The 27,236-nt window shown below is 43.5% G+C and overlaps 1 protein-coding gene across 2 annotated transcripts in view; it reads right to left on the bottom strand.

Annotated features, from left to right (window-relative positions):
- The window catches only part of eprs1 (glutamyl-prolyl-tRNA synthetase 1), an 83,997-nt gene extending 56,988 nt beyond the window's left edge, over positions 1-27,009 (bottom strand). The window contains exons 1-3 of one of the 2 annotated variants that reach the window (XM_070889437.1): positions 26,846-27,009; positions 22,434-22,518; positions 14,249-14,348 (exon numbers count right to left, since the gene is read on the bottom strand). In XM_070889437.1, coding sequence (XP_070745538.1) covers positions 14,249-14,348; positions 22,434-22,518; positions 26,846-26,888 — 228 coding nt within the window. In that variant the 5' untranslated portion in view covers positions 26,889-27,009. The remainder of the gene's footprint in view (positions 1-14,248; positions 14,349-22,433; positions 22,519-26,845) is intronic. The other variant, XM_070889436.1, reaches the window with a different exon arrangement.
- Positions 27,010-27,236: the final 227 nt, after the last annotated feature.

Raw genomic sequence — 27,236 nt, 5'->3', positions numbered from 1 at the left:
CGGGAGGGCTTTAGTTTCCTGAGGCATTGGGACCGCTTCTGAGGGAGGTGGGACCTGTACAAGCCGGACGGATTGCACCTCAACAGAGCCGGGACCAATATCCTCACGGGGGGGTTGCTAGTGCTGTTGGGGAGGGGTTAAACTAGCTTGGCAGGGGGATGGAAACCTGAGAGTAGATTCAGTAGAGAGGGGAGTAAAGCTGGAATTAGAATGCAAAAATAAAGAAAGTGAGCTTGAAGGAGAGAGGAAACAAGCAGGAAAAAAGGGTAAAAGAACAAACTTAAAGGCATTTGTCTAAATGCACATAGCATTTGCAACAAACTAGATGAGTTCACAGCACAAATTGAGACAAATGGGTATGATCGGATAGCCATTACAGAGACGTGGTTGCAAGGTGATCAACTCTGGGAATTAAATATTCAGGGGTACTTGACAATCCGGAAGGACAGACAGAAAGTAAAATGAGGTGGGGTAGCTCTATTGATAAAGGATGGAATCACTGCAAGAGTAAGAAATGATATTGGCTCAAATGATAAGGGTGTTGAAACAGTTTGGTTGGAGATAAGGAACAACAAGGGGAAAAAGGGAAAAAAGGGAAAAAAGGGAAAAAGTCACTGGTGGGCGTAGTCTATAGGCCCGCTAACAGTAGCAATTCTGTTGGTCGGAGCATAAACCAGGAAATAGTGGGGGCTTGTAAAAAGGGAACAGCAATAATCATGGGTGATTTTAACCTCCATGTTGATTGGACAAATCAAATTGGTCAGGGTAGCCTTGAGGAGGAGTTTATTGAGTGCATAAGGCACGGGTTCCGTGAGCAGTATGTAACGGAACCAACCAGGGGGCAGGCTATCTTAGATCTGGTCCTGTGTAATGAGATAGGAGTAATAAACAATCTCCTAGTAAAAGGATCCCCTCGGAATGAGTGATCATAGCATGATTGAGCTTCAAATTCAGATGGAGGGCGAGAAAGTTGAATCTCTAACCAGCGTATTAAGCTTAAATAAAAGGAGATTATGAAGGTGTGAGAGCAGAGTTGGGGAAAGAGGACTGGGAAAATAGATTAAAGTGTAGGACGGTTGATGAACAGTAGTATACATCGAAGGAGATATTTCACAATTCTCAACAAAAATATATTCCAGTGAGGAGGAAAGGGTAGAGAAACATAGAAAATAGGCGCAGGAGTTGGCCATTCGGCCTTTTGAGCTTGCACCACCATTCAATAAGATTATGGCTTCTCATTCACCCCAGTACCCCTTTCCTGCTTTCTCTCCATACCCCTTTAGCCGTAAGGGCCATATCGAACAACCTCTTGAATATATCCAATCAACTGGCATCAACAACTCTCGGCGGTAGGGAATTTTACAGGTTCACAACTCTCTGAATGAAGAAGTTTCTCCTCATCTCAGTCCTAAATGGCTTACCCCTTATCCTTAGACTGTGTCCCCTGGTTCTGGACTTCCCCAACATCGGGAACGTTCTTCCTGCATCGAACCTGTCCAGTCCCGTCAGGATTTTAATATGTTTCAATGAGATCCCCTCTCATCCTTCTAAACTCCAGTGAATAAAGGCCCAATCGATCCAGTCCCTCCTCATATGTCAGTCCAGCCATCCCGGGAATCAATCTGGCGAACCTTCACTGCACTCCCTCAATAGCAAGAACGTCCTTCCTCAGATTAGGAGACCAAAACTGTACACAATATTCCAGGTCAGGCCTCATCAAGTCCCTGTACAACTGCAGTAAGACCTCCCTGCTCCTATACTCAAAACCCCTAGCTATGAAGGCCAAAATACCATTTGCCTTCTTCACCGCCTGCTGTATCTGCATGCCAACTTTCAATTACTGATGTACCATGACACCCAGGTCTCGTTGCACCTCTCCCCTTTTCCTAATCTGCTACCATTCAGATAATATTCTGCCTTCGTGTTTTTGCCCCCCAAAGTGGATAATCTCACATTTATCCATATTATACTGCATTTGCCCACTCACCTAACATGTCCAAGTCACCTTGCAGCCTCTTAGCTTCCTCCTCACAGCTCACACCGCCACCCAGTTTAATGTCATCTGCAAACATGGAGGTATTACACAATTCCTTCATCCAAATCATTAATGTATATTGTAAATAACTGGGGTCCCAGCACTGAGCCCTGCGGCACCCCACTAGTCACTGCCTGCCATTCTGAAAAGGACCAGTTTATCTCAATTCTCTGCTTCCTGTCTGTCAACCAGTTCTCTATCCACGTCAGTACATTACCCCCAATATCACGTGCTTTAATTTTGCACACCAATCTCTTGTGTGGGACCTTGTCAAAAGCCTTTTGAAAGTCCAAATACATTACATTCACTGGTTCTCCCTTGTCCACTCTACTAGTTACATCCTCAAAAAATTCCAGGTGGTTTGTCAAGCATGATTTTCCTTTCATAAATCCATGTTGACTTGTACCGATCCTGTCACTGCTTTCCAAATGCGCTGTTATTTCATCTTTAATAATTGATTCCAATATTTTCCCCACTACTGATGTCAGGCTAACCGGTCTATAATTACCCGTTTTTTTCTTTCCCTCCTTTTTTAAATCGTGGTGTTACATTAGCTACCCTCCAATCCATAGGAACTGATCCAGAGTCGATAATACTGTTGGAAAATGATCACCAATGCATGCACTATTTCTATGGCCACTTCCTTAAGTACTCTGGGATGCAGACTATCAAGCCCCGTAGATTTATCGGCCTTCAATCCCATCAATTTCCCTAACACAATTTCCCGCCTAATAAGGATATCCTTCAGTTCCTCCTTCTCACTAGACCCTCGGTCCCCTAGTATTTCCGGAAGGTTATTTGTGTCTTCCTTCGTGAAGACAGAACCAAAAGTATTTGTTCAACTGGTCTGCCATTTCCTTGTTCCCCATTATAAATTCACCTGAATCTGACTGCAAGGGACCTACATTTGTCTTCACTAATCATTTTCTCTTCACATATCTATTGAAGCTTTTGCAGTCAGTTTTTATGTTCCCGGCAAGCTTCCTCTCATACTCTATTCGCCCCCCTCCTAATTAAACCCTTTGTTCTCCTCTGCCGAATTCTAAATTTCTCCCAGTCCTCAGGTTTGCTGCTTTTTCTGGCCAATTTATATGCCTCTTCCTTGGATTTAACACTATCCTTAATTTCCCTTGTTAGCCACAGTTGAGCCACCTTCCCCATTTAATTTTTACTCCAGACAGGGATGTACAATTGTTGAAGTTCAACCATGTGATCTTTAAATGTTTGCCACTGCTTATCCACCGTCAACCCTTTAAGTATCATTTGCCAGTCTATTCTAGCCAATTCACGTCTCATACCATCGAAGTTACCTTTCCTTAAGTTCAGGATCCTAGTCTCTGAATTAACTGTGTCACTCTCCATCTTAATAAAGAATTCTACCATATTATGGTCACTCTTCCCCAAGGGGCCTGGCACAACATGTGTAATGAGAAAGGACTAATCTAGGATGGCCAGCCCTCTAATTGGTTCCTCAACATATTGGTCCAGAATACCATCCCTAAAACACTCCAGGAAATCCTCCTCCACCATATTGCTACCAGTTTGGTTAGCCCAATCTATATGTAGATTAAAGTCGCCCATGATAACTGCGGTACCTTTATTGCACACATCCCTATTTTCTTGTTTGATGCTGTCCCCAACCTCACTACTACTGTTTGGTGGTCTGTACACAACTCCCACTAGTGTGTTCTGCCCTTTGGTATTCCGCAGCTCCACCCATACAGATTACACATCATCCAAGTTAATGTCCTTCCTTACTATTGCGTTAATTTCCTCTTTAACCAGCAACGCTACCCCACCTCCTTTTCCTTTCTGTCTATCCTTCCTGAATGTTGAATACCCCTGGATGTTGAGTTCCCAGCCTTGATCACTCTGGAGCCATGTCTCCGTGATGCCAATTATATCATATTCATTAATTACGAATTACGAATGCTCCTTGCATTGAGGCACAAAGCCTTCAGGCCTGTCTTTCTAATACACTTTGCCCTTTTAGAATTTTGCTGCAATGTGGCCCTTTTTGATTTTTGCCTTGGGTTTCTCTGTCCTCCACTTTTACTATTCTTCTTTCTATCTTTTGTTTCTGCCCCCATTCTACTTCCCTCTGTCTCCCTGCATAGGTTCCCATCCCCCTGCCATATTAGTTTAACCCCTCCCCAACAGCACTAGCAAACACTCCCCCTAGGACATTGGTTCTGGTCCTGCCCAGGTGCAGACCGTCCGGTTTGTACTGGTCCCACCTCCCCCAGAACCGGTTCCAATGTCCCAGGAATTTGAATCTCTCACTTCTGCACTACTCCTCAAGCCACGTATTCATCTGAGCTATCTACTCTTAACTAGCATGTGGCACTGGTAGCAATCCTGAGATTACTACTTTTGAGGCCCTACTTTTTAATTGTAAGAGGAGAGATAGCCATCTGTGGCTAACTAAAGAAATAAAGGACGCTATCCAATTAAAAACAAGGGCATACAAAAGGTGGCCAAAACTAGTGTGAGGACAGAAGACTGGGTAGCTTTTAAAAGCCAGCAAAGAACAATGAAAAAAGTGATTAAGAAAGGGAAGATAGACTATGAAAGTAAACTAGCACAAAATATAAAAACAGATAGCAAGAGTTTCTATAGGTATATAAAAAGGAAGCGTGGCTAAAGTAAATGTTGGTCCCTTGGTAGAAGAGACCGGGGAATTAGTAATGGGGAACATGGAGATGGCAGAAACTCTGAACAAATATTTTGTATCAGTTTTTATGGTAGAGGACATTAACAATATTCCGACAGTGGATAGTCAAGGGGCTATGGGAAGGGAGGAACTTAACACAATCACAAAGGAGGTGGTACTTAGTAAGATAAGGGGACTAAAGAGAGATAAATCCCTTGGACCTGATGGCTTGCATTCTCGGGTCTTAAGAGAAGTAGCAGCAGGGATTGTGTGGATGCATTGGTTTAATTTACCAAAATTCCCTGGATTCTGAGGAGCTCCCAGCAGATTGGAAAACTGCAAATATAATGTCCCTATTTAAAAAAGGAGGCAGACAAAAAGCAGGAAACTATAGACCAGTTAGCCTAACATCTGTGGTTGAGAAAATGTTATTAAAGAAGCAGTAGCAGGACATTTGGAAAAGCAAAATTCGGTCAGACAGAACCAGCATGGATTCATAAAGGGGAAGTTATGTTTGACAAATTTGCTGGAGTTCTTTGAGGATGTAGCGAATAGGGTGGATAAATGGGAACCTTTTGGATGTGGTGTATTTGGACTTCCAGAAGGCATTTGACAAGGTGCCACATAAAAGGTTACTGCACAAGATAAAAGTTCACAGGGTTGGGGGTAACATATTAGCATGGAAGAGGATTGGTTAACTAACAGAGTGTTGGGATAATTGGTTCATTCTCTGGTTGGCAACCAGTAACTAGTGGGGTGCCGCAGGGATCAGTGCTGGGATCCCAACTATTTACAATATATATTAACGACTTGGAAGAAGGGACCGAGTGTAACATAGCCAAGTTTGCTGACGATACAAAGATGGGAGGAAGGGCAATGTGTGAGGAGGACACAAAAAATCTATAAAATTACATAGACAGGCTAAGCGAGTGGGCAAAAATTTGGCAGATGGAGTATAATGTCGAAAAGTGTGAGGTCATGCACTTTGGCAAAAAAAAATCAAAGAGCAAGTTATTATTTAAATAGAGAAAGATTGCAAAGTGCCGCAGTACAGCGGGACCTGGGGGTATTTGCGCATGAAACACAAAAGGATAGCATGCAGGTACAGCAAGTGATCAGGAAGGCCAATGGTATCTTGGCCTTTATTGCAAAGGGGATGGAGTATAAAAGCAGGGAAGTCTTGCTACAGTTGTACAGGGTATTGGTGAGGCCACACCTGGAATACTGCGTGCAGTTTTGATTTCCATATTTACAAAAAGGATATACTTGCTTTGGAGGCAGTTCAGAGAAGGTTCACTAGGTTGATTCCAGTGACGAGGGGTTGACTTATGAGGAAAGGTGAGTAGGTTGGGCCTCTACTCATTGGAATTCAGAAGAATGAGAGGTGATCTTATCGAAACTGATGGGGGAGACTAGAACTAGAGGGCATGATCTTCGAATAAGGGGCCGCCCATTTAAAACAGAGATGAGGAGAAATTTCTTCTCTGAGGGTTGTAAATCTGTGGAATTCGCTGCCTCAGAGAGTTGTGGAAGCTGGGACATTGAATAAATTTAAGACAGAAATAGACAGTTTCTTAAACGATAAGGAGTTATGGGGAGCGGGTAGGGAAGTGGAGCTGAGTCCATGATCAGATCAGCCATGATCTTATTGAATGGCGGAGCAGGCTCGAGAGGCCGTATGGCCTACTCCTGTTCCTATTTCTTATGTTCTTACCTTCCCTCTATTACTGACCATCACAGCGTCCTCTTGGCCACAATGCTGAAATAAAAACCACCACACAGCAAACTTTCCAATCCAACTTTATCCATACATGTATCCAATATTACATCAAAAAAATAACTAACCACCCTTGTGCATTCCCTTAGTGACCGTCTTGTGTGCCTTTACCTATCCCAGTGACCAAAGTGGCTGCAGCATGGTTGGTGGAAGGCTGCTGACTTTCAATGGGGGACATTGCAGATGGCCTTGCAGGACACCCTCGAGGAGCTGGTGACAGAGTGTGAAATCGAGTGACAGTGCTTCTTTTCTTATTCACTCTCCTCTATCTCTTCTGGTCAACCACTGGCTGGGCAGGCTGGATTTCTTAGGTATCTGAAGTGAGGAATATCCGGGATCGAATCATCGCCTGCAAAAGGGTAGGGTTGTGGCAAGGGGAGGGAAAGCAAGAAGTGCTTACATCATGTACAGCTTGTACATCAGAAGAGATTGTGGATAAAGGGGAAGTGGGATGTAAAAAGGAGGATAACACATGAGGATACCAGCATCTTGTAGTCTTTCAGCCCCACTGCTGGCCAAGGGCTCAGCCATGCCCCTGCCAAGAATGGACAGCACCGGGGGTGAGATGAAGCTAGGAATGTGAGGTGTGCCTCGTGTTTGGTAGAGATTGTTGGTAGGCGAGTGATTTAGGGTGGGGGTTCATTGACCAGTCTGTGAGGCAGTTGGTAGGAGGCGGCTTTTGAAGATGCATTCATTGACCTTGACCACTCGTCTGAGGTCATGAAACTTCTTTGGGCACTAGAACCAGGTCCTGGGGGCAACACTGCTGGACATGATGGCCTCGGCGATCTGGTCCCACATCTTTCTTTCTGGCCCAGTGAGTAGAGGACCTCTCTTCCAGTGTTGACCCCCTAAACAAAGCTTGTGTGCTGTGTCTGAGACCCTGGGTGCCCGTTCCCTGCCTGCTGAGCCATTTGTGAGAATGCTGAAGCACTTTTACTATTTTATTAGGTGCAGAAGACAGTTCAACATCAAACTACCTAGTTTGGAATTTTTTTTTTGTATTAATACAAACCAGTTCACCTCTAAGGGACAGAGACTGGCTTCAAAACTGACAGCCTTGCTTTAAAGGAAATACAAAGTCCTTAGGCCTCCTCCTGAGCCGACCAGCCGGTCAGCTGGATTTTGCGCTAAAATCATTTAAATTAGCAGGCAGCACCAAATTAATGTGCTGCCTGCGCTTTCTAGACGGATATGAGCAAATCACGCCCTGCGGTGCCCCCACCCATTTTCAGACCTTATTGAATTTCCCAGCCATAGTCTTAACAAAGTCAAACTTTTATATGTAAAACTGGCAAAAACTGTTACACAAAATAATTTTGTGCAGACATTTAGCTTTCTAATTTAACATTGTAACTCCATTGCACCAGCTAGGTAATATAGTAAGTGACACACTCAAATTGCTTCCATCTGTCTCGACTGGTGTAATATTACAGAATTTTACAAACAGGCAAGCTGACGTGGCAGTGGGGCCCTACTTTCACTGTACAGGCCCAGTGTTCTTCAGATTCACAAACAATCCCAACCATTGTAAACTACTAAGTGGGATTAATGTGCAACTTACATACAGCAAAGTCAATACCTTCAACACCATCTCAAAAAAATTGAAAGTAAAGATGAAGTTTCCATATTAATTTAAATCTGCAGAACCCACCTATTATTTAAACACCAGCAGGGGAGGGGGGGGGGGGGGGGGGAGGAAATTGGCCCATGCCCCGGTGGGGTGCACAATTCGAATTAAATAAAAATGTAACGCCCAGTGAAAGTAGAACAGACCCGGAATTGGGGTCTTGGTGAATGAAAAAACATCCAGGCAGTACCAGAGGCACTTCAATTTCCCCCATGGGACGTAAAGGCATCGGCGCGCATGGTAATGACATCATCGCCTTGCGCGCCGCCGCCCAGTGCAAACACTACAGGGCGCAGTGCTAGGCCATTTTCGGCAATGGAATCCCGTGGGCAATTCCGGGCAGGTCGCTTCCACCGCCTGCTCCCAGGCGAAAACTCCTAACGGGCATTTGGAAAGGGGGAATTTCGGCCCCCATGGGGTTTCAAAGCTAAAGATCTTTATGGCTTGTTCAAAATTGAAGATCTTTTACTTCAAATTTAAGCTTTAAAGATCAGTTTTAAGAATTATCAGACCAGAATGGTCCAAAAATAATTAAGACTACATGAAATATGAATAGTCTACCTTTCTTAAATTAAAACTGCTTAATTTGAATTCTGTTAATCAAAATTATACAAAAAAAATCATCTTGTGCTTTTAATTATTAAAATTTTTAAATTCATGCTATTGGACAATTTACATTTTTTATGAGCAACAGGAACAGACCGTACATTAGAATCTCACGCATAGAATCTCACGCACAAACTGTAAAAAAAAAAGGTACATACAAGTACTTTGTAGTGTGCATTTGATTGGTTGTTTCTCCATGAGATATAAACTGTTGCAATCACCATCCAAGACAGGTAAAAGAGAGAGCGCGACTGCACAACAGAGACAACTGCCCAACATACATCTGCCTAATACTTCATATTGCAGTCTCGCGTCATCCCATGTTCCCTAATTGTCTGTCCAACTCGTCCCACTACCCAATGGACACTTGGCATTCCTCACAACTCAGCCCATGCACTGCTAAATACACACAAGTCGGTGCACAATAATCTCCATTAGGACTGCATAAGGAACCTCTAAAAAGAATCCAGATAGAGTATTGCATATTCACAATATTCAACCATAGCATGGACAAGAAAATACTCAATTTATTACACCCAGTCAGGAGGCTTATCTCTAAAACTAGGCCACAAGGTAAAAAAGCCTTTCTGCACATGCTCTGGAAAGTGTTAATTTTAAACCATATACTGTGGGCCCATACCCACTAGAAATTGAATGCAGAATGCCCAAACTTAAAAACAAGATATTCGCTGAACTGAAATTTATGGAGGAAATGAAAATGCAGATTCTGCTGCTGTACTGTGTGAAGGCTGGATCTGAGCAAAGTTAAACAACTTGCATTTATATAGTGCCTTTAATGTAGTAAAATGTCCCAAGGTGCTTCACATGAGCGATTATCAAACAAAATTTGACACAAAGCCACATAAGGAGATATTAGGACAGGTGACCAAAAGTTTGGTCAAAGAGGTAGGTTTACAAAGTGGCTTAAAAGGAGGAGATGAAGAGGGTCAGAGCAGTTCAGGAGCTTAAGATCTCGGCAGCTGAATGCATGGCTGCCAATGGTAGAGCGAAGAAAATCGGATATAAGCAAAAGGCCAGAATTGGAGAACTGCAGAGATCTCGGAGGGTTGTAGCGCTGGGCGAGATTACAAAGATAGAGAGGAGCGAGGCCATGGAGAGAGTTGAAAACAAGGGTAAGAATTTTTTTTTAAATATATTGAGGCGTTGTCAAACCGGGAGCCAATGTAGGTCAGCAAACAATGGGGTAATGGGTGAACAGGACTTGGTGCAAGTTAGGATATGGGCAGCAGAGTTTTGGGATGAGCTCAAGTTTATGGAGGGTGCAAGGTAGGAGGCAGCAAAGAGAGCATTGGAAGGGTCAATCTAGAGGTAACAAAGGCAGATGAGCTGAGGCAGGAACAGAGATGGGCAATGTTACAGGTGCATCTTGGTGCTAGAGAGGAAATGAGGTCGGAACCTCATTTCAGGGTTAAATAGGACGCCAAGGCTGCAACAGTCTGGTTCAGCCTCAGACAGTGGCCAGGAAGAGGGATGGAGTCATTGGCTAAGGAGCGGAGTTTGTGACGGGGACCGAAGGCAATGGCTTCGGTCCTCCCAATATTTAATTGGAGGAAGCTTCTGTTCAAGCAATACTGGATGTTGAACAAGCAACATGACAAATCAGAGGCAGTGGAGGGTTCAAGAGAGGTGGCGGTGAGGTTTCGCTGGGTGTCATCAGTGTACACGTGGAACCTGATATGTTTTCAGATGATGTTGCCGAGGGCAGCATGTAAATGAGAAATAGGAGGGGGCCAAGGGATCCTTGGGAGACACCATCGGTAACGGTCCGGGAGTGGGAAAAGAAGCCATTGCAGGTGATTCTCTGGCTACAATTGGATAGATAGGAATGGAACCATGAACCAAAAAGCAAATAGGGCTGGGCAAGTGGAAGAAATTATTGATAAGAAGATGTAAAGAGATGAGAAAATTCAGAGCCCCGAATTAATGGAAAAAGAGCCAAAGGAAAAACGACATCATGTAGAGATTTATAGAGAAACTGGAAAGTTCAGTGGGAGACCATATTATTGTAACCAGTTTAGAAATGCAAAGAGCCAGATATTGTCAAAGGGAATGACAGTAATTTACTGTTCAAGAGCATTCTAGAGATGTACAAAATAGGTAATGTTAGTGGAATAGTCAAGCCTAAAATCATACTAGTGATCATGCACTAAAACGTAACTTTAAAAGAAACTGAGTAACTTTGAGAGAACATAAGAATTAGGAGCAGGAGTAGGCCAATGGGCCCCTCGAGCCTGCTCCACCATTCAATAATATGGCTGATCGGATCGTGGCCTCAACTCCACTTCCCTGCCTGCTCCCCATAACCCTTGACTCCCTTTTAAGGAGTTAAATTATCTTTAAGCGTTAACACAAACTTCCAGAACTTTAGAAAGTATCAATGCAAAAGAAATAGAGCAAGAGTTGAAAGCATAAGAGGGATCACCTTTCTTGCAGACTGATGCAGATTTTCAAGGAGAAAGAAACTTGCAGCAGGAGAAATTGAAGCAACAGTATAGCATGGGAGTGGGGGGCAGTATGGGCCCAAATTTCGGGTGGAGCAACTAGTTTAGTTTGGAGTACTTTAGAAATCGCAATTCTCGGCATTTAGTTTGCTCCAGTTCTAGTGAGTTAGTTTTGTTTCATTTTAGTTCAGTTTGTTTTTCAAAAGGGGGCATTATCAGCCACTTACATCTGTTTTGCAAGTTCAGGCACTGAAAAGTTACTCCAAACTAACTTAGAACAGAGTAAGTGTCAACTTTTGTACGCTCAGAAAAACCTTGCGTACACTTTAGAATTAGACGCAGGTAGCCAGAGATTGGGGCATGGGGGGGGGGGGGGGAGCAAAGTTAGAGGGAAGATAGGGGATTTCCCAAAGTATTAAACACTTCACTTTTAAAAATAAAGAACCATCAATAATAAATGAATAAATAAAAAATAAAAAGTTCCTACCTCACCTACCCGTTCGGGAGCATGGGAACCCGGCCAGGGCTAGGGGCTGCGTGCTGCAGGCTGGAAATCGGCACTCTGCAGGAGCCTATTCGGCCCGGGCTCGGGACTGCATGCTTCGGGCCTCTCCCACACAACCATCAGCACACGCACACAGAATCTGGGGGCCAGGAGCTATTGCGCAGACTCCACTGCCAGCACTCTTTTTGGCCCAGGGCTGTAACTCCGCCCCCCCCACCCCCTGGTTGCACTGACTGCTGAACAGGCTTGCTGCACTCGGAGAATCGCGAGGTTAAGTTTTTAGCACGCTTTTCATTCTACAAAATAGGCGGGCCTCTCGGAGGTGCGCCGTTCTAGCAGATATCGGAAACTTTGGCCCAAGGAGTGGGAGAGGAGAGAGAAAAAAAAAAGAAAAGATACAGCTATAGACAGAGACAGCTTGATTGGGATACCAGCTGCCAAGCATTGTAATGATAGAAAGAAATATTGATAAGTTATGAAGTCTGGTGAAGCAGGAACACCATGGTACTCGGTGAGTGGGAAAATGCCAGAAAAAGCAAATCCGGTGACCAAAGAAGCATGTCTGCAGCCCCAGGCCATTTAGAACAAGACTCCAGTGGGCTAAAACAAGGCAAAAGTTTAAAAAATGACTGCCGAGTCCAATCGGTTGTGGTTCCTATGGAAAGTAAATGCGCAGGTATTGCAGATTCCCACGACCAAAGGAGAGAATGGGTCACATGGTAGCTACAAACCATTAAAGATTTGTAGAAGCAGGCACTCATCACTTAGTTGCCACAACCAATCATAGTGTTGAAGTGACATTTTGAAAATTAATAACGTAAAGTTTTTTTTGTATGTCTTTCTACTTTCTAATGTTTATTTCAACAATTATATTCTACGGAAAATATTTACCTTTATGAATTTTCTGACCAACCACTCAATGGGCCCAAGTTTCCACATGATTTGCGCCTGGTTTTTAGGAGCAACTGGTGGAGAACGGACTATCTTAGAAATCGCAATTCTCCACATTTTTCTTTCTGCAGTTCTAGTCAGGTAGAACAGTTCTACTTTGGAACAGAATTTTTTCTTCAAAAGGGGGAGTGTCCGGCCAATGATGCCTGATTTCAAAGTTTCCACAGTGAAAACGTACTCCAAACTAAAGTAGAATGGAGCAAGTGAAGATTTTTGTAGAACTGAAAAAACCTGTTCTACACATTAAAAAAATCAGGCGCAGGTTACAAATTAGGCGTCCAGAACGAGGTGGGGGGGGGGGGGAGGGAACTCATTAAATTCTACAATAAATCCTTATTTATACTTCTACAAATATTATACAAATAAATCCAACCTGAATAAACATTTATAAGCCAAGAAAAGATTAAATAAACCATCTTCCTACCTGTGTGAAAGTGCTTCAGGCACAGAGAATTCTGCAGTCAGCCTGAGGCGCCCGTTCTTCCCGCCGGGGGGGAGGGGGGGGGGGGGGGGGGGGGAAGACGCCCGTTCTTTCCCGTGGGGGGGGCCGTTCTTCCCGCGGGGGGGGGGGGGGGGTAGGAGGCGCCCGTTGTTCCCGCCGGGTGGGGGGGGGAAGACGGGGACAGTGAGAAGGCTGCAATTGCTGATGGCAATGTTCAAAAATTAAACAGCTACAAAAATGGCCGAGTGCCGATATTTTTTTTCACACTGAGCGCACGCGCAGCGTTGCCGGCAGGAAAAAAAAAAAGAATTTAAATAGTACCCGCCCCCTCCCACTTACAAAATCGGCGCGAGTGTAGGCTCCGCCCCCCTGGGCGCCATGCCAGGCAGACAAGGAGCTGCAGAACGCTCCAGAATCACGATTTTTTTTTTAGGCGCCGTTTTACGCGCGAAAAACGGGCGCCCAGCTCGGAGGGGTGCCCGTTTTTTTATCGTGTGGAAACTTGGGCCCAATATCTATACAAAAAAAAAGTGTCCATGCCTGTCTAAACTTTAGTTCAAGAATCCCAACTGAAAGACGGATGTTGCTGATGAGACCACCTTGGCCCTGGCATCACACAATCTCAGGTTGAGCAGTGGCCACCCGTAAGAGCAGTGGCGCCAAGGTAAAAAGCCCAAGCCACACAAATCCATGTGTAAAGTCACAGGAAATTCACTATATTTATTTCAAAATCAAATGTGCTTTAAGGATCTGTAGAAGTCAAGCAAAAAAAATACATTTCTTTCCACTTTAGAAAGAGTAATTAAATCCTCATCTGAAAATACAGATAACAATTAGCCAGCAATCAGTACCTCCTGGAATTTAAGACAAATATAGCCACCAAGAGCCTTATTCTCACAAGCAACAATTTCCATCGAAAAAATTCTCCCCTTGAGAATGTATACCCTATCATTGCTGCTACCAGATAGAAAAATCTGCACAAAAGAGCCAATTGATTTTGAGAAGTTATTTTTTTCAGTTGTAGCACCTGCACAATCAAAGGCAGTTCAAATCATACTCAAGATTGGACACGTTTGTTCCAAATGAAGACAGGATTGGAGATTTAGTACTGCTTTGGCTGCATGTGGAAGTTATCCAAGGTGACGTATCAATCATTTTTTTCACCATCGTGAGGGTCAACCTCTTACCTCAGCGTGTTCCAGCAGATTGGAGCCATAGAGCTTATTTTCCATAGCAACTCGAGCCAGGTAGCGAACAATGGAATTCACATCATTAAACACCACATCTCTGTAAAATTGAAAATAAAGCATACTGCAGTGGCAACACAGTAATCAACAACGTTTTACTGTAAACTACTTGATATTCTATAGTTTTTTAAAATCCAAGTCAGCATGGATTTATGAAAGGGAAATCATACTTCACAAATCTTCTAGAATTTTTTGAGGATGTAACTGGTAGGAGTAGACAAGGGAGAACCAGTGGATGTGGTGTATTTGGACTTTCAAAAGGCTTTTGACAAGGTCCCACACAAGAGATTGGTGTGCAAAATCAAAGCACATGCTATTAGGGGTAATGTACTGACGTGGATAGAGAACTGGTTGGCAGACAGGAAGCAGAGAGTCGGGATAAACGGGTCCTTTTCAGAATGGCAGGCAGTGACTAGTAGGGTGCCGCAGGGCTCAGTGCTGGGACCCCAGCTATTTACAATATACATTAATGACTTAGATGAAGGAATTGAGTGTAATATCTCCAAGTTTGCAGATGACACTAAGCTGGGTGGCAGTGTGAGCTATGAGGAGGATGCCAAGAGGCTGCAGGTTGACTTGGACATGTTAGGTGAGTGGGCAAACGCATGGCAGATGCAGTATAATGTGGATAAATGAGAGATTATCCACTTTGGGGGGGGCAAAAACACGAAGGCAGATTATTATCTGAATGGCGACAGTTTAGGAAAGTGGAGGTGCAATGAGACCTGGGTGCCATGGTACATCAGTCATTGAAATTTAGCACGCAGGTACAGCAGGCAGTGAAGGCGGCAAATGGTATGCTGCCTTCATAGCAAGGGGTTTTGAGTGTAGGAGCAGGGAGGTCTTACTGCAGTTGTACAGGGCCATAGTGAGGCCTCACCTGGAATAGTGTTCAGTTTTGGTCTCCTAATCTGAGGAAGGACGTTCTTGCTATTGAGGGAGTGCAGCGAAGGTTCACCAGACTGATTCCTGGGATGGCAGGACTGACATATGAAGAGAGACTGGATCGACTGGGCTTGTATTCACTGGAGTTTAGAAGGATGAGAGGGGATCTCATAGAAACATATAAAATTCTGACGGGACCGGACAGGTTAGATGCAGGAAGAATGTTCCTGATTTTGGTGGAAGTCCAGAACCAGGGGACATAGTCTAAGGATAAGGGGTAAGCCATTTAGGACTGAGATGGGGAGAAACTTCTTCACTCAGAAAGTTGTTAACCTGTGGAATTCCCCACCGCAGAGAGTTCTGGATGCCAGTTCATTGGATATATTCAAGAGGGAGTTAGATATGGCCCTTACGGCTAAAGGGATCAAGGGGTATGGAGAGAAAGCAGGAAAGGGGTACTGAGGTGAATGATCAGCCATGATCTTATTGAATGCAGGCTCGAAGGGCCAAATGGCCTACTCCTGCACCTATTTTCTATGTTTCTATTTGGTAGCGCTATCCCATTAATCCCACTCCCCATAGCCCTGTAAATGTTTTTCCTACAAGTATTTATCTAATTCTCTTTTGAATGTCACACTTGAATCTGCTTCCATCACCATTTCAGGCAGTGCAATCCAGATCACAACAACTCGCTGTGTAAAAAAGTTTCCTCATGTCGCCTCTGGTTCTTTTGCCAATCACCTTAAATCTGTGCCCCCTGGTTTGCGACCCTTCTGGAGTAGAGGTCGAAGATCAGGTATGAGCATTCTGAATAGTGGAACAGGCTCGAGGGGCCGTATGACCTACTCCTAATTCTTTTGTCCTACCTACTATATTAAAAAGATAACACGGCTGAAAACCAAGTACATTTCTTTATGTTGCCAAATTAAGTTAATCTTGGGGTTAAGTCATGGCAGGAGAGCTCAGACACGTGTTATGCTCCTCCTGTACAATGTATGAAGTCAGGGACGCTTCCAGTGTCCCTGACAACTACATATGCGGGAAGTGTATCCGGCTGCAGCTCCTGACAGACCGCATTGCGGCACTGGAGCTGCAGGTGGATTCACTCTGGAGCATCCACGATGCTGAGAATGACATGAATAGCACGTTTAGTGAGTTGGTCTTACTGCACGTAAACGTTAGACAGCCAGATAGGGGATGGGTGACCAACAGTAAAAGCAGTGGAAGGTAGGTAGTGCAGGGGTCCCCTGCGGTCATCCCCCTGCAAAACAGATAACAGTACCCAAAGCGGTGTGAGGGGGATAACTCATCGGGGAGGGCAGCAGCAGCCAAGTCCATGGCACCGTGGGTGGCTCTGCTGCACAGGAGGGCAGAAAAAAGAGTGGGAGACCTATAGTGATAGGGGATTCTATTGTAAGGGGAATAGATAGACATTTCTGCAGCCACAACCGAGATACCAGGATGGTACGTTGCCACCCTGGTGCAAGGATCAAGGATGTCACGGAGCGGGTGCAGGACATTTTGAAGGGGGAGGGTAAACAGCCAGTTGTCGTGGTGCATATAGGTACCAACAATATAGGTAAAAAACGGGATGAGGGCCTACAAGACGAATTCGGGGAACTAGGAGCTAAATTAAAAAGTAGGACCTCAAAAGTAGTAATCTCAGGATTGCTACCAGTGCCACGTGCGAGTCAGAGTAGGAATCGCAGGATAGCTCAGATGAATACGTGGCTTGAGGAGTGGTGCAGAAGGGAGGGATTCAAATTCCTGGGATATTGGAACCAGTTCTGGGGGAGGTGGGACCAGTACAAACCGGACGGTCTGCACTTGGGCAGGACCGGAAGCAATGTCCTGGGGGGAGTGTTTGCTAGTGTTGTTGGGGAGGGGTTAAACTAACATAGCAGGGGGATGGGAACCTATGCAGGGAGACAGAGGGAAGTAGGATGGGGGCAGACGCAAAAGATAGAAAGAAGAAAAATAAAAGTGGAGGGCAGAGAAACCCAAGGCAAAAAACAAAAAGGGCCACATTACAGCAAAATCTTAAAGGGGCAAAGGGTGTTAAAAAGACAAGCCTGAAGGGTCTGTGCCTCAATGCGAGGAGTATTCAGAATAAGGTGGACAAATAAACTGCGCAGATAGCAGTTAACGGATATGATGTAATTGGCATCACGGAGACACGGCTCCAGGGTGACCAAGGCTGAGAACTCAACATCCAGGGGTATTCAACATTCAGGAAGGATAGACAGAAAGGAAAAAGGAGGTGGGGTGGCGTTGCTGGTTAAAGAGGAAATTAATGTAATAGTAAGGAAGGACATTAGCTTGGATGATGTGTAATCTGTATGGGTGGAGCTACGGAATACCAAAGGGCAGAAAACGCTAGTGGGAGTTGTGTACAGACCACCAAACAGTAGTAGCAAGGTTGGGGACAGCATCAAACAAGAAATTAGGCATGCGTGCAATAAAGGTACAGCAGTTATCATGGACGACTTTTATCTACATATTGACTGGGCTAACCAAACTGGTAGCAATGCGGTGGAGGAGGATTTCCTGGAGTGTATTAGGGATGGTTTTCTAGACCAATATGTCAAGGAACCAACTAGAGGGCTGGCCATCCTAGACTGGGTGATGTGTAATGAGAAAGGACTAATTAACAATCTTGTTGTGCGAGGCCCCTTGGGGAAGAGTGAACATAATATGGTAGAATTCTTTATTAAGATGGAGTGTGATACAGTTAATTCAGAAACTCGGGTCCTGAACTTGAGGAAAGGTAACTTCGATGGTATGAGACGTGAATTGACTAGAATAGACTGGCGAGTGATACTTAAAGGGTTGACGGTGGATAGGCATTGACAAACATTTAAAGATCACATGGATGAGCTTCAACAATTGTACATCCCTGTCTGGAGTAAAAATAAAACCAGGAAGGTGGCTCAACCGTGGCTAACAAGGGAAATTAAGGATAGTGTTAAATCCAAGGAAGAGGCATATAAATTGGCCAGAAAAAGCAGCAAACCTGAGGACTGGGAGAATTTTGTAATACAGCAGAGGAGGACAAAGGATTTAATAGGTAGGGGGAAAAGAGAGTATGAAAGGAAGCTTGCTGGGAACATAAAAAACTGCAAAACCTTCTATAGATATGTGAAGAGAAAAACATTAGTGAAAACAAACATAGGTCCCTTGCAGTCAGATTCAGGTGAATTTATAATGGGGAACAAAGAAATGGCGGACCAGTTAAACAAATACTTTGGTTCTGTTTTCACGAAGGAAGACACAAATAACCTTCCGGAAATACTAGGTGACCGAGGGTCTAGTGAGAAGGAGGAACTGAAAGATATCCTTATAAAGTGGGAAATTGTGTTAGGGAAATTGGTGGGATCAAAGGCCAATAAATCCCCGGGTCCTGATAGTCAGCATCCGAGAGTACTTAAGGAAGTGGCCATAGAAATAGTGGATGCATTGGTGATCATTTTCCAACAGTCTATCGACTCTGGATCAGTTCCTATGGACTGGAGGGTAGCTAATGTAACACCACTGTTTAAAAAAGGAGGGAGAGAGAAAATGGTTAATTATAGACCGGTTAGTCTGACATCAGTAGTGGGAAAAATGTTGTAATCAATTATTAAAGATGAAATACCAGCGCATTTGGAAAGCAGTGACAGGATCGGTCCAAGTCAGCATGGATTTATGAAAGGGAAATCATGCTTGACAAATCTTCTGGAATTTTTTGAGGATGTAACTAGTAGAGTGGACAAGGGAGAACCAGTGGATGTGATGTATTTGGACTTTCAAAAGGCTTTTGACAAGGTCCCACACAAGAGATTGGTGTGCAAAATCAAAGCACATGCTATTGGGGGTAATGTACTGACATGGATAAAGAACAGGTTGGCAGACAGGAAGCAGAGAGTCGGGATAAACGGGTTCTTTTCAGAATGGCAGGCAGTGACTAATGGGGTGCCGCAGGGCTCAGTGCTGGGACCCCAGCTATTTACAATATACATTAATGATGTAGATGAAGGAATTGAGTGTAATATCTCCAAGTTTGCAGATGACACTAAACTGGGTGGCAGTGTGAGCTGTGAAGAGGACGCTAAAAGGCTGCAGGGTGACGTGGGCAGGTTAGATGAGTGGGCAAATGCATGGCAGATGCAGTATAATGTGGATAAATGTGAGGTTATCCACTTTGGGGGCAAAAACACGAAGGCAGAATATTAACTGAATGGCGGCAGATTAGGAAAGGGGGAGGTCCAATGAGACCTGGGTGTCATGGTTCATCAGTCATTGAAAGTTGGCATGTAGGTACAGCAGGTGGTGAAGGCGGCAAATGGTATGTTGGCCTTTGTAGCTAGGGAATTTGAGTATAGGAGCAGGGAGTTCTTACTGCAGTTGTACAGGGCCTTGGTGAGGCCTCACCTGGAATATTGTGTTAGTTTTGGTCTCCTAATCTGAGGAAGGAAGTTCTTGCTATTGAGGGAGTGCAGCGAAGGTTCACCAGACTGATTCCTGGGATGGCGGGACTGACATATGAGGAGAGACTTTATCAACTGGGCTTTTAAATACTGGAGTTTAGAAGCATGAGAGGGGATCTCATGGAAACTTACAAGATTCTGATGGGACCGGACAGGTTAGATGCAGGAAGAATGTTCCCGATGATGGGGAAGTCCAGAACCAGGGGACACAGTCTTAGGATAAGGGGTAGGCCATTTAGGACTGAGATGAGGAGAAACTTCTTCTTCAGAGAGTTGTTAACCTATGGAATTCCCTACCACCGAGAGTTGTTGATGCCAGTTCATTGGATATATTCAAGAGAGAGAGTTAGATATGGCCCTTACGGCTAAAGGGATCAAGGGGTATGGAGAGAAAGCAGGAAAGGGGTACTGAGGGAATGATCAGCCATGATCTTATTGAATAGTGGTGCAGGCTCGAAGGGCCGAATGGCCAACTCCTGCACCTATTTTCTATGTTTCTATAGTAACATAGGAACTGGGGTAGGCCTGTTCCACCATTTATTCAGATCATGGATTATCTGTACCTGAACTACATTTAACCACCATTGCTCCATATCCTTTCATACCCTCACGTAATAAAAATATATCAATCTCCATTTTGAAAGTTTCAATTGACCTCGAATCCAAAGCTGACAGAGTTTGAGATTTCCACTATCCTTTGTGTGAAAAAGTGATTTCACTCCTCAATGGCCAGGCTCTAATTTTAAGATTATGCCCTCTTGTTCTAGTTGATAATGAAATTTTATCAACTAAAACACTAATGCTTGTTGCAGCTTTGAGGGAATTAATCAGCTAGTACAACAGCTTACATCTATGGAACACATTTCACACAAAACATCTTAAAATGCATCGTAGAAGCAGCAGTAGACGTTAAGCAGGAAGTGGTAGAGAAAATGGGGGTAAGGGATCAAAAGCACAGACAAGAATATCGATTCTGAGCAGTCTTTTGAAAGAGTTGAAATAGGTACAACAACAAAGCGAACAAGAAAGCACAAGGCAAGGTAGCTTCATCCTTATCAAAATAGGTCTGTGTCAGTTAATGGAATCTGACGTATTGATCAACTGAAAATGTTATCACCAATCTATCAACAGTCCGTTTGTGTATGGTACAACACTACTCTTACATTTACTCGAGGCGGTGTTGGACCGCGTTGTCGATGTCTGCCCTTGCTGATAGTCGGCTCCTGAGGTATGGAAAGTGGTCCACGTTGTCCAAGGCCGCGCCATGGATTTTGATGACCGGGGGGCAGTGCTGTGTGGTGGGGTCAGGTTGGTGGCGGACCTTTGTCTTATGGATGTTTAGTGTAAGGTTTGATGATGATGGCTTGGAGTTCAGCCTCTGAATGTGCGCAGACGCAAGCGTCGTCTCCGCACTGTAGTTCGATGACAGAGGATGGGACGGTCTTGGATCTCGTCTGGAGGCGAAAAAGGTTGAACAGGTTCCCACTTGGTCTATTGTTTAGTTCCACTCTAGCGGGGAGCTTGTTGAGCATGAGATGGAGCATTGCGACGACGAGGTCCAACACCGCCTCCAATGCACCAGTGCAGTCTTCGGTCGCCTGAGGAAGAGAGTGTTCGAGGACCAGGCCCTCTAATCGGACACCAGGCTTATGGCCTACAGGGCTGCAGTGATACCCACCCTCTTGTATGGCTCAGAGACGTGGACCATATACAGTAGACACCTCAAATCGCTGGAGAAATATCACCAACGATGTCTCCGCAAGATCCTGCAAATCCCCTGGGAGGACAGACGCACCAACGTCAGTTTTCTCGATCAGGCCAACATTCCCACGATCGAAGCATTGACCACACTCGACCAGCTCCATTGGGTGGGCCGCATTGTCCGTATGCCCGACACAAGACTCCCAAAGTAAGCGCTCTATTCAGAACTCCTACATGGCAGGCGAGCCCCAGGTGGGCGGAGGACATTTTTCAAGGACACCCTCAAAGCCTTCTTGATAAAGTGCAACATCCCCACCGACACTTGAGAATCCCTGGCCAAAGGCTGCCCTAGGTGGGAGAGGGGCATCCGGGAGGGTGCTGAGCACCCAGAGTCTCTCGCCAAGAGCATGCAGAAAACAAGCAGAGGCAGCGGAAGGAGCGTGCGGTAAACCAGACTTCCCACCCACCAATTCCTTAAACGACTCTCTGTTCCACTTGTGACAGAGACTGCCATTCCCGTATTGGACTATCCAGTCACCTGAGAACTCACATTTAGAGTGGAAGCAAGACGTCCTCAATTTCGAGGGGCTGCCTATGATAATGAACTCCTACATTTAACCCCATCAGCGAGTTTCTGTTCTACAGTAATGCTGACATTTCAGTAACAGCGGATATTCAAAAGTAATTTTAGTTTGCTCGCGGGGCATTTAAATATTTATTGACTTAAGCATACAATCTTAAGTGAAACGATTGTGAATGACCCAGATGCACATTACCAGCATGCAAAGCATAAATCAGCCAGGTCACTGTTACATACCTCCTAGTGGTCAGTTGCAGAGCAGCATTGACAAGAGGCCTAGAAACTGATTTCCTGCCCATTTTCCCCCCCATGCATGGAGAGCATCTCTAAGCACTAATATTTCATTCGTACAGCATATTGTAAGAGGTAATCCATAATTTCCAGAAGATTGAAATAGTGAGCTGTTAAATTTTGAACTGATAACAATCCCATGTTTAATAAGCCTGGCTGCAATGGCAGCAGCAGCCAAGTCTCCACCTACTGGGACACTTACTCAGAGATTCGTAGAATGTTCTCTTTGCCCTCTTCAACCAACACGTTGACATAATCTTTTACGTGTTCCACAGTTAGTAATGCACCTGAAAGAGAGAACAACTTCATTCTAAACTCATGTCCACATCAGTTTTATATCAAATACCCAATTTGAGAACATAACGACTATTCACACACACTGAATAAAAGCACAAAGTTAGAGTATGGAAATTACATCTACACGCAATACCGTACTTAGTACACAAATGCTCCTATGATTTTTACAGTAAATAGCTAGAGTGTAAATTGAGATGCACTGACCATAAGTAAATTATAGCAGCTTCTTAAATATTAATTGTCTGTTCCGGAACAAACAATTCTTCTTGTCAATGTTTATAACGTCTTGATTTGAACACCAAAATTAACTCATGCTTGATATAGATTTAAATCTATACTTGCTATCGCAAACTCTCCCTTCCCTTTATTTGCAAAAATAATTTCTTTACTGACCCTGCATGTAAAAGGTTTACCGTTTCTTCCCTAAAAATAAATGTAGTGACAATTGCCAACTCCAACCAGAAATTTAATTTGGTGTTTCAAAAAAAATAATTGTACAAACGGATTGGTTTCTGATTATCTAGAAATTGGCTGATTAGAGACATTATAGGGCTCAAAATTGCTAAGATACTTGAAATAATGGCTTCCATAATAGTTTTGCAAATACAGCTGCACTGGCGTTTCAAAATAACACATTCAATCCTCCCTAAAAGCTTTCTGCTCGTGTTTCTGCTCTTATCCAGCAAAATCTTACATTATTCACGTATAGCTCCCATCTAAATAGTGAAAAGGATATGAACTTCCTTAATTTCACGCTGCATTTTAATAGGTCTGGAACAGGTCATCTGCTATCTCATAGTTAAGAATGGGGGAACCTCAAAGCCACAGGAATGGGAAGGTTTTGAGAGATTAAGCTGTACATCGAACAGAATAATAAAGCATAAATACCAGCTTATTTACTTAAGTTTCAAAAGTGAAAATAAAAATGCATCAATCATTATTTCAGCATTCAGCCTGGCTCTACTGGCTAGTGGAATTGCTGCATTGCAGATTGGATGCAAGGTGAAATGTCATCTGCAGTAATATGTAAGCCACTGACCTACCAACCCAATCCTCTGATGCTAGACAGCACTACAGGTGTGTAGAACGAGGAGTCACCATTTACTAGCAGCCACCTCATACTAACTGTTTACTGGATCGGTCAAGGATCAGAGTTGGATGTGGTATTTCAGTAGTACCTCACCTTGCCAGTGTGCACCTCATCTGCACTGCAGCAATTCCACTAATCAGAGCAGCTAGACTGGCTGCTCCCACAATCAATGCTGACAGTCTCTTAGTACTTTAAGAAAAATCTATTTTAGTTGCAAATTAACAGGTTAGAAGACTTGTAAATGGATCCAGCTTTTAAAACTTCTTTACACAATACTGCAGTATCATTCCAGAACCAATCCAAGCAGATTATAGTTGTTATATAATTGTAGGAGAGACAAGTGACCTGTTCATCTTACTAAGTCACCTACTTCATACGGAGAAGCCTATGGCCAACACAGTTTAATTTTTTCCACTGGATGTGATAATGGATCCATAATACAGAGGGGATGGGGTTTTTTTTCAAACTAAAGAATTAAGTAATTAACCTCAATTTTTTTTTAAAAAGCACATATTAGGAATTTTGCCCATTGTTCCTCGCAAACCTAATTTTTGTTTGTATTCAGTTAAGCTAATAGTGAACTATATTACGAATTGGCACATGGTAAATGTTATACAAAATAGAGTTCTGTACAGTTTTTAGTCATTCTTAGTTATGTGTTATATTGGAGGGAAACTGAAAGCAGAAATTTTGTTTAGACCTCTCTCTTTCCGCATCACATTTTGGGATAGCAGGCTATCAACAATACTCCCCACTGACATCACTGCATATTCTGCATAAAACGAAAAGCAGATGTTTTAAAGAATGTACATAAATCACAGCAATAAAGAGTGAGACACACCAGTAAGTACACACAAACTCCCTTTATCAAAACTATTAAAATTACAGATCTAGTTTAAAAAAATATAAATGCCTTCAATTCCAAATAATCAACATAATCAACTGAAATTGACTCCAGTCATCAATGTTGTAAATTTCTTAAACAATGTATTTGGTTTGCAGCATCTGAACTTCCAAAAGAAATGTACTATAATGCAATTTCAAGGAATACTGTTGAAAAGTGTAAATTTTGACAAGTACTTGGGCATTGAAAGCACCATCTTTCAGCAATCGGCCAGTGCCAGAGAGACATTTAAGACTCTTGTCCAATACTAGTACATTAAACATACTAAAAACCCTTGGTGCCACAGGATAGTTTGAGTCTCACTGAATGAATGGCAAAGTGAATCAATCACCAAAAAGAGAGTTTCTCTAGAAACAGAACTTCAATATTTCTATAATATTTCTTAGATTTCTAAAATGCACTGTATGGTGCAGCAAGAAGCTATGCAGGTAATGAGAGTGTAAGCCCAAGGAGTGTGCGTCAGCAGGCTATTCCATATTGGACAGCTAAGGCCAATCCTGACCCCACCCGAGACACACACTAATGTGTTTATATGCTCTCCAATATGTAGACTTAATCCCCAATGTTCCTAATTTTGCTGATTTCAAACAGGATAGCAGTGACCATTAAAACTGGTTTTCGTGTGGGTAAGGAACAACAGAAATTTTTTTTTTTTAAGTCAGCACTCCCATTTATTACTAACCCCTGATGGAGAGGGTACATATGGGTACATGAAATTAACAGGATTGGGTACAGAAATACCATCAATCCTCACAGTCCAAAGGCCTGCTGAGATTTACTGTTGAGGTTAACCCAGGAAGAGCAGCCTTTAAGTGGAGTACTGAAGGGCAGCTGGCACTACAATAACTATACCCAGCACAAGTTACCACCTTCAGAAGAGGGTAGGTCATCTCAGTACAGAATGACATAGCAATGATCAAGAATCTTCAAATTAAATTGCAGAAATTTCCTGCTTGCTCAATATGGAATGCATGCTCTCACCCTACAAGTACATACCCCATTTACCTAAATGCAGAGTACTTGGGTACAGATGACAAGAGTCACAGTTCAGAGTCTCCCCCAACCCATCCCCCTGCCGAAGTGTGTATAGAATACTCATATCAACGAGTACTGGTTTAATATCAGATTGCTCATCAGTTTTTTGCTGCTTGTACAGCTAGCGTCACTAGCAGTTAGGGCACTGGGTTGCAACATTAGCTGTAGACAATTTAGAAGAATCCACTACAATGACAGGTCTATCTCTCCAAGTCCCAGTGAGCAAAACCATCATCACTGCCCTACAGTACTACAGACTTGTGTGTCCAAAGAAATGCTGACGATCTCCTTCCCCCTCCCTTTGCAGGAGCATAAAAATAAATACGAACCCATTCCTTCCCCACTATTGCCATCCTACTTTCTTTATCTGGAAATATTAAAAGGAGATTTCCATAAATAAATCAATGCTACTATTATAGAACAGACTTTTTAACGATAGGCAGTTTGTTATAAGCAACAGGTTTTTTTTAAATAAATAAAAGACACACCCATTCATCGTCCAATTAAAAATTAGACTGCGTAGCACGATACGTGGTTATTAAACCTCCAGAAAATAAATTTCACCACATTCACCCCCTTAAAAAGATGTAAACTCATGAGTTTTCAATAAAATCTAAGATCATAATGTTATTAAAAGATTGAGAATAATTAAACTTGCATGCTAAGTATCACTGATTGAAATCATTTTAGAAGAAATAATAACTTTAAAAAATATATTTTATCTAAAAAGTGATTATAACACAAGGATTCAGTCATAATTAATGCAGAAAATAATAAAAGTGCCAAACCAATTAAAATGGACAAATCCAAAGTATATTAACAAAACTGGTTTTATATGTTTAGACAGCTTCCTTAAGAAATACTAACTGCAATATTGGGCATATGCAACAAACATAAAGAGTGAAAAAGTGACAGCAGATTAAAATGACTAAAAAAAATGCAGACGTTGTAAAACTGAGAGAAAAAACTGGCGAAGGGTCTGTGCCCGAAACGGTAACTCGTATTTGCTCTTTTCAGATACGAGTTCACAAAATGTTCTGATATTTTATGTCAGAAGATGAACACAATCCGTCAATTTTACTTCAGGGCTCGCCATACTGTGCATACTGAAGCGCAGAGCTCGCTCCGCCAGGACATGCCTGCACTGCCGGTAATCGCAGGCTCTACAATCCGGCTGGAGCTGCCTTCCCCACACATGATGCAATACCGTGTGCCGGGCCCGAGCGGTGCAGGCGACTGGACTCCTGGCCGGCAGTCCGCGCCGGCCGCTTGACCACCACACACTCACCTAATGGAGGATTGGAGACGTTCACTGACAGACTCAGAGCCATCTGCTGTCCCGTTAGTCACCGCAGTCCTACTGACAGCCGCCGCTCACCAGCTGCTTTCCTCAGGCTGGCTCGTTCCCGCGGTGAAGCGACACCGGCACCACTTCCGGGCGCTACAGCCAAAGCCTTCCCCTCCCTCAAACACACCACTTCCGGCACCACCATCATCCCCCGCCCCATCACAATCTCTGCCCAGTCATCGCTGGGGAATTAAAACAGTTATGGTGCTAAAACCAGTTTAATCTATTGAAACCAGTGTAGGGAGATTAAAAAAGCAACAGGAATATCAGTGAAAAGCTATTTACACCTGGGTTTATTTTTAGACGGAGATCGTCAGCTGGTGAAATGTTC

The sequence above is a fragment of the Pristiophorus japonicus genome, chromosome 9, assembly GCF_044704955.1.
Source record: "Pristiophorus japonicus isolate sPriJap1 chromosome 9, sPriJap1.hap1, whole genome shotgun sequence".
NCBI lineage: Eukaryota > Metazoa > Chordata > Chondrichthyes > Pristiophoridae > Pristiophorus > Pristiophorus japonicus.
The sequence above is the reverse complement of the archived record's forward strand: the minus strand, read 5'-3'. Positions and strand labels throughout refer to the sequence as shown.